The sequence below is a fragment of the Berghia stephanieae genome, chromosome 1, assembly GCF_034508935.2.
Source record: "Berghia stephanieae isolate SIO BIC M18660-M18661 chromosome 1, UCSD_Bste_1.3, whole genome shotgun sequence".
Classification (NCBI taxonomy): Eukaryota; Metazoa; Mollusca; class Gastropoda; order Nudibranchia; family Aeolidiidae; genus Berghia; species Berghia stephanieae.
In genome coordinates, this window is record NC_088360.1 from 91,422,005 (window position 1) to 91,429,504 (window position 7,500).

Here is a 7,500-nt window from a genome sequence, read left to right on the forward strand (position 1 = left end):
AATAAAAATCGACTTACGCAACATATCCAGAGTGCACTGTACTCATAAACTTTTTGCGTATTTGTACGATTGATATAGCGTGAAGAAATGGTGTGTATTTTATCAAAACACATTCTATCATTACACAAATGCCATGTTTACTGACTTGACATTGAACACCTACATAATATGGAAGGAGTCCCTAAGTTTCACGTATACTTCAGTCTCCGATGTATCCTAGTAACTTGTCTCAGACTAAGCTTGAAGTCTGACCTCAGTAAATGACTAAAACTTGGCCAAACTTAGTCCGAATGTGCCGTGATTTTTGGCCTGGGACTTGCTCAGTCAGCTCACATAAAATCCGATTATTTTCAAGTCCCTTGACTAAAGTCAGAGACTAGAGACTAAGCGCTAGTCTGCTTTCATAAAAACGGATCCAGCAGGTGAAATCAAGACTACCCCGGAAATTGTGGCAATTTTGTCTATTCTTATGCTTGTTTGAAATTCTTCACGAGGGGTTTCCAATGCTTTGTTACTGTCTCCTATTGTGTGTCTCCATTGTTCAAGCTTAGTAATGAAAGAATCGCAAAGCAATGTTTTGACCTATTCTTAATTTCAAGTACCATCACTTTATGCAATAAAGATATTGAGACATGACGTATTATTTACCCTTTTGGCCTTGCCCTTTCCCCTCTTTTTGTTGTATTCTAAGATAACGGGGTCCTGGATACATTTATCCGTATAACTTCGAGGCGTCTTTTAAAACTAAGACGAAAGTGTCGAATGAGGAATGGAGTATACATCCATTCTTAGGTAAATGGTGACTCCCAGAATATGGAGATGGATGGGACATTTCTTAGGGATGCCGAACAACAGCCTCCCCTGTGTGTCACTAACGATGACACCTGACAGCAAGCGGAAGAGAGGAAGACTAAAAGAAACACGGAGGAGGACAGTTGAACAGGAGATCAAAAATGGATTTGCCTCACAGAGCCAACAGGACAGGACAGCATGGAGAAGATAATTATGTTCACGACCCTATTCTCCTTGAGGAGAGATCGGATTAAGTCAAAGTAAGTATTTTCGGTTTTTCTTTGTAAACTAAACATTATGTGCCTGTGGGTAAAATAGTTCACGATAAAACTGTTCGAATGTTGTTCAAAGTTTTCCCTTATAAAAACGTTGATGTGCAAAATTCACGTTGTTGTTCTCAAGCAAAACAACAAAAAATATAATAATAGATAAATAAATAAACAAATAAATAAATAAATGTCTAACCAAACTTAATAAATAAATAAAAGAACGAACAACATTCCAAAACAAAAAATCCGATACTATTTTTTACTATTGGAATCACTCAAAGATGAAGATCACAATGCGCGAACTTGCTTTTTGAAACGAACATTACTCCTACTGAAGAGGGGTCCCGATAGCTCAATCTGTAAAAAAAAAATTAATTAATTAATCGCAACTCACACAAAGGGACCGGGATTGATCCCCAGTTCAGTCGAGATTTTTTCCTGATCCCCTGTCCAACCAGCAGTGATTGGGTAGCTGGGTCTGTTAGATCTAGAGGAAAGTACTTTCCGATAGACTAACACCCTATCAAAATAGGTGGTAGAATGCAATTGATATTGTCCATTACAAGTTCTTTCTTAACTCCCTCCAAATCAAAACGTTTAAAATCATTTACAGAGTGTATTCCAATCATTGACTATACCAATGTTGTTTTTGTTTTTAAGGGTTTTTCGGCGCTTGCAACACATTAAGGTTATATCAGCGCCAGTAAAAAGGAAGAAAATGGGATAGTAAAAAGTTCTAGAATTACAATTAAAGCATCCAAGAATAAGGCAGACAAAGGGGAATTGGTTCAAATAGGGAACATGTGTAGATTCCAAGAGCACACTATCAGTGTACTTTGTTTGAGATCACTAAAAGTCTCATCCACACACAAGCACAGGCCCCTACTAAGAGGTATACACTCAAATGTTTACAAATCATATATAATACTTAACAAAACATAATACAGTGCATAACAGAGAGATGATTTACAAGGGAAAAAAATATCATCTCCCAAAACTATCTATACATTTGACCGTTTCCCTCTCAGCAAGGGCATCCGGCCAGGGCCAAGACAAAACCAAGTAATCTCATTCCAAGACGAAGACAGAAAGCAAGTTGGAAAGCAGATATAGGACGATAGAAGACACAGAAGTACTTCCCTGCCCACTATGGGAGGTCAGGAACCCCACCCAGTGACTATACCAAGACTTACTTTTAAAGCACATAGTCGTGTAGTTGGACGCCTTAAAACAGACGCATCAGTCACTAAAGTAGCAATACAGTTAAATCTTACCAGATGGATAGTGATTAAGCATCACCAAGTCACTCAGGCAGAGTTCGGCGAATAAACAATCCGTCTGTTAAAATTGAACAGTCTTGCCACTTCACTAACTGAAGCGCTTGCAATGAGCCCATCCACACGACCATGTGATTCTAAATTAGGTCTTGGCAATGTTAATGAATGTTGGAATAAATGATTTCATTTTTTTTTTAAACATTAAATTGAAAGAAGTCAAACAAGACAACACGTGTAAATTTTTTACCCTCCATGTTTCTTGAAAACAATAGGTTGCAAAAAGGTTAAAACAACAGTTGCACATCATGGAGAAGGAAAAGTGAGGTGAAAACAAATATCTCGAAGATAATTACACAGCTCAAAACCTAAAAAACTATAGCCAAACAGCTTTATGCTATGATTCAAAACAAAAATATGACGATTTTAAATGTTTATACATGTACATATTTTTTATCATGAATGAGTGAATGAATACATATTTATTGTTGGTAAAAATACATATGTATCATATACATAACAACAACTAGTAACAATGACAACAAAATCTAAAAACAATAATTTGAAAAAAAATATAATGATGTATATTTTCTTAATAAAATCTGATTTAAAATCAGTAAGCCCTTTAAGGCTTTTCACAGACATAAGAATTAATAAAACAAAAAATAATAAATAAAATAATTTGCACATAAATTAAATAATATACATTAGGCATAAAAATTGACATGTCTCACGGTTTCATTAAATTATATGAATATCAAATATAGGCTACTTAGGGGAACCGAAAACCGATCTGAACCAGTCTGAGAAGCTGCCACATAAGAGACTCAAACCTAGTCAAATCTGTCTCCGTTCCCATGTGCTCCGGCAGAGTATTCCACGAAACTGCAGCGGCATAACGAAAGGACTGTTTACTGAAATTGGTTGTTTTGATGTTTGGGACATTATCAGTATTGATGTGCCTAACATCATATATTCCTTCTTTGAAAGTTACTAAATTTTCTAGACAATTTCGGGATGATTTCTGAAGAGTTTTGAATGTTTCTGTTACCATAATTTGCATTCACCTGGTTTCAAGGAGGAAAACTTTAGTCTTTGTTAAAATAAGTCTTTGTATTGTAAGTATAGTCACTGTTTATCGTGAATTTATATATCATTTTCACCCTTTTTTATAATTTGTTTTTAAATTCTAGTTCATCTCAACAGCACCATATTGAAGTGGTGGATAACAAATCAGACTTGACTTGTATGCACATGTATCATGTAGCTTAACTTTACATTCCTTAATTTTCACATTTACTAATACAAACGCGGGAACAAAATTTTCTCCATTCAACACATTAAAAATTTAATTGGTTGTCATAACTTATATCCATAGTCGGTGGATCTGAAGTATACATATATAAGTTTTGCGCACCATGTTTTCTTTAATTTTGGGTGGATCAGACCTTTGATAACATCGAGGTCTGATCCGCCCAAAATTAAATAAAACAAGGTGCGCAAAACTTGTATGCAGTTTTGATCCGCCGATCGTGAAAATCGAGACTCCAGAGGTTTGATTCGTCGGCCATCCACACACACACACACTTATTAAACAAGAGGATATTTGATATAGACCATAGGCCAAACTGACATATCTAGGTTCATTTCATTGTGTGTCAGTCAACTGGAGCAGCAGCTATCCAAAGTAAAAAGAATTATTCACACTATTAAAAAAAAAGACTGATTATTTAAGTGATAGCTCTAGTCTTATCTCCAAATAATATTCCAGTATAATCAAAATTAAGTGTTAAACATCTTCTTTATCTTTTCTATTCAATTGACATTCATCACTATTTCCAGCAGCCTCATTTTTCACTACTCCGGTTTCAAAAATATTTGTATTATTTTGTAAAGAAAGTCGTTCAAAAGTTTTTTCAACAAAATCTTCCTTGACAAGTTCTGTAATCTCTGAGACATTGATTGCTTGCAATTCAGGAAAGAGCTTTCTTTTCATGTAAGAAGGTGTCAGTTCTCTATCTGAATCCAATGTACTGTCAACACTTACTGAATCAGAATTCACATAGTTTCTCATTTGATCATCATGAAACAAAGCCAATGAATTGATAATGTCCCTGGATGAAGGTTTTTCCTTACTCTTCTTCAATCTTTCCAGTTTCTGTTCTGTTGAGAAGGTAAAAAAAGAAGAAAAAAAATTACTACAGCAAGGGGAAAATATTTTATTGATTTATGATTATAGTAACCTACAGATGGTGGAGAAATGGTTTACCTTTGACTGCAATGGAGCATGAACCGTGACAAACATACTTGAAAATAACACTAACAGATTCCTATTCAGTGTGGGTGCAATAATAAGGCATCAATTACGCGTCAGTTTGCACAATCCAATAGACACCAATCTAATGTCTGCCACTTGATACAGATGTCATTGTGCATACAAAGGCTATTGTTTTCAATTGAGGTAAAGGTAGGTTTTTGATGATGCTTGATCTCACAGCAGTTTGACGCCCAGCTCATCAAGAATAAGCACTAGTCTTCTTTAGTTACATTTTTTTTTGTAATTTCTCTATAACTTCAACATGTCAACTTTTCATGGAATTCGAATGGAAGGCTATTTCCTGAGACTCATTCTTATAACCCTAAATCTATTTGCTTTTGTTTTTATTTATTTCTATTCAATTTTAGGAAGTGATGTACTGTATATTATAAAAGTAGTTCTATTATATCCTTATTAAAATTCACCATTGTCGGGGTGAGCTCTTCTTTCATCCGTCTCAAGCCTTCTCAGCGTGTAATAAAGATCACTGAAAATTATTTTCACTGAGACATTTTAAAAGGAGACTGTTCTTTAATTTTGAGTTTCTGAAAATGACTCGAAGCTGATATAAGCTGAGACTGTCATATATGTGCATCTCGCTAAGTGGCCATGACAAGAAGTGCTAAGCAGTTCACATTAATGTTGGAGTTGGAGTCAAATCATGACCCATCTGACCTTCATGTACTTAGGGAGCGTTAACATATTACGTCATCAAAAATTTGCCCTTTTTAGACCCCCCCCCCCTCCCCAAGTCATCACTTGTCATCATTGACCTGACCCCCCCCCCCCCTCCCCCAACAGATGATGACGTCATCTAATTTAATAAAAACTAAAAGATAACTTTAATTTCACAATATTTATTATTCATTTTTCAAACCATAAACATTGATTATCAACGTTTGATAAAACACATTCAGACATTTTATTAATTTCAGAAACTGTTGATAATTTATGTTTTACGATACAATGGGGACATAAAATTTAAATTTGCAAAGATAAAATCTAACAAACATTATTTAAATTAGGCTACTTGGTGCAGGTGCTATTAAAAAAATTTCAGAAAGTGTAATTTAAAATAGTATAGGAGGCAAATTATTTTATAGCATATTAGTCTTTTAGTGGAATGAATTTCTGTTTCAATTTCCAAACATAAAATTAATTGATTCAAAAATGTTTCTGCCTTGGACCTCTGGCAATGTACTATAAATAGTATCATCAATTTCATCTTCATCGTCATCACTTTCTCCCATTTGCTGTTCTTCTTGTATGCCGCATTTTCGTGAATGGTCTTTCATTGCTGTGATCGAGGAGTGATACAATGAACATTTAGGGCAAGTTCGCCTTTTGAGAAGTGATACCCCTTTCCCATCTTGTTTCTTGAGAGATGGGCAATTCTCATCATAGCAATTTATCTTTAGCTGTTTTGAAAGGAACAAACTTTGAAATAGGCTTCCAAATCTTCCATTATTGCCTATCTCCAAACCATCATCACATGAAGCAAGTGGTACAGGTGGTGGCAGAAAACGCTCTGGAAAAAAAGATGAATATTTAGTACGCCAAGGTTTGCAGCATGAGTTGTCACTGCATTTCACTATTTGGAGCAGATATTGGGATTGACGAATGTGTTTTATCTTCCAATCATCTGTTTCTTGAAATTGAAGTTTGGGTCTTGGATTTTCAGGTGGAGGGATGAATTTTCCAACTTCTGGGTATCCATCTATTATCGACTCGGACCAAATAAAAACCTAGATCGATAAGAAAACTAAAGTGCTTACCTATTGCTTGTTCTTTATTTTCTCCTTTTTTAACAAATGCAGCCCACATTCCAATTTTTCTTGCAGATATGCTTGCTGCCTTTGCACGCCATTGGATGATCATGTTATCAGCTTTTTCTCTGTCCACAACTTTATTGGCCTTAAGCCCATTCCATAATGCTTGGGCCTTTGCCAATGCAAGTTGGCGCTTGTCATCAGTATGTGCCTTTAAATAGGCATCAACAAACTTTTCATAGAGATGTGTATTACTAATACTATTACTCATTCTTCAGATGAAAACTCCAAAATATATTTAATAAACTAGACACAACCAAATCAAATGATTGATGAAGAAAACTTTTCAGAATCAAAACTGAATAGTAGCAAGCAGTTTGAGCAGTTCAGTCGGTTTTGATGATTCCATCATTTAATTAATTTTTCACCTTTTTGCTAATTTATTTGGAATGCCATTTTTGAAGCTCTTGCATTTAATAAAATAGGCCTAATTTGCCTATGTTTTGATGACATCAGCTTGGGTCTGACCCCCCCCCCTCCCCCATGTCAACACATGTCAACATTTGGTAGACCCCCTCCCCCCCTAGCTGATGACGTAATATGTGAACGCTCCCTTACTACTTAGTACACGAAAGCATCTGCCCCAAAGGAAAGTTGTGACAGGTAATTGTCGTTAAAGGGGATTAATAATAAAAAAAAATTATTTTGTTTTGTCAGATTGTTATGTAGCATATCTTCGTCGGCCTAATAAAGACAAGCAACAAAAGATAATCCATTTTTTGACACTGGTAAAGAAGAGAGGTCCCTGTCCCTATCTTGCTTTCACAGAGGCTGTGGCCACATGGTTTAAAGTATTCCAAGACTAAATATTAGCCAATTTTTTTTTCTGTACCTGGATTATTTCTAGCAACCGAAAACATAGCCCTTTTTTTAATGTTGCCATTTAAACGTTCCATGTTTGTGATAATTTTTTATTATTTTAAATCTTACCTTAAACCCGATAGACACTGTGCAGATACGGAAGATTGTCCCCCAAAAAAATTTTTTTAAAGAAAGAAAGAGAAGAACCAGTTATAAAA

At 35.2% G+C, this 7,500-nt stretch overlaps 1 protein-coding gene across 1 annotated transcript in view; it reads right to left on the reverse strand.

Annotated features, from left to right (window-relative positions):
- Nucleotides 1-2,573: 2,573 nt before the first annotated feature.
- The window catches only part of LOC144961824 (uncharacterized), a 5,642-nt gene continuing 715 nt past the window's right edge, over nucleotides 2,574-7,500 (reverse strand). Inside the window, exon 2 of the mRNA XM_078894889.1 lies at nucleotides 2,574-4,498. Within this exon, the coding sequence (XP_078751015.1) occupies nucleotides 4,125-4,498 (374 nt within the window). The 3' untranslated portion in view covers nucleotides 2,574-4,124. The remainder of the gene's footprint in view (nucleotides 4,499-7,500) is intronic.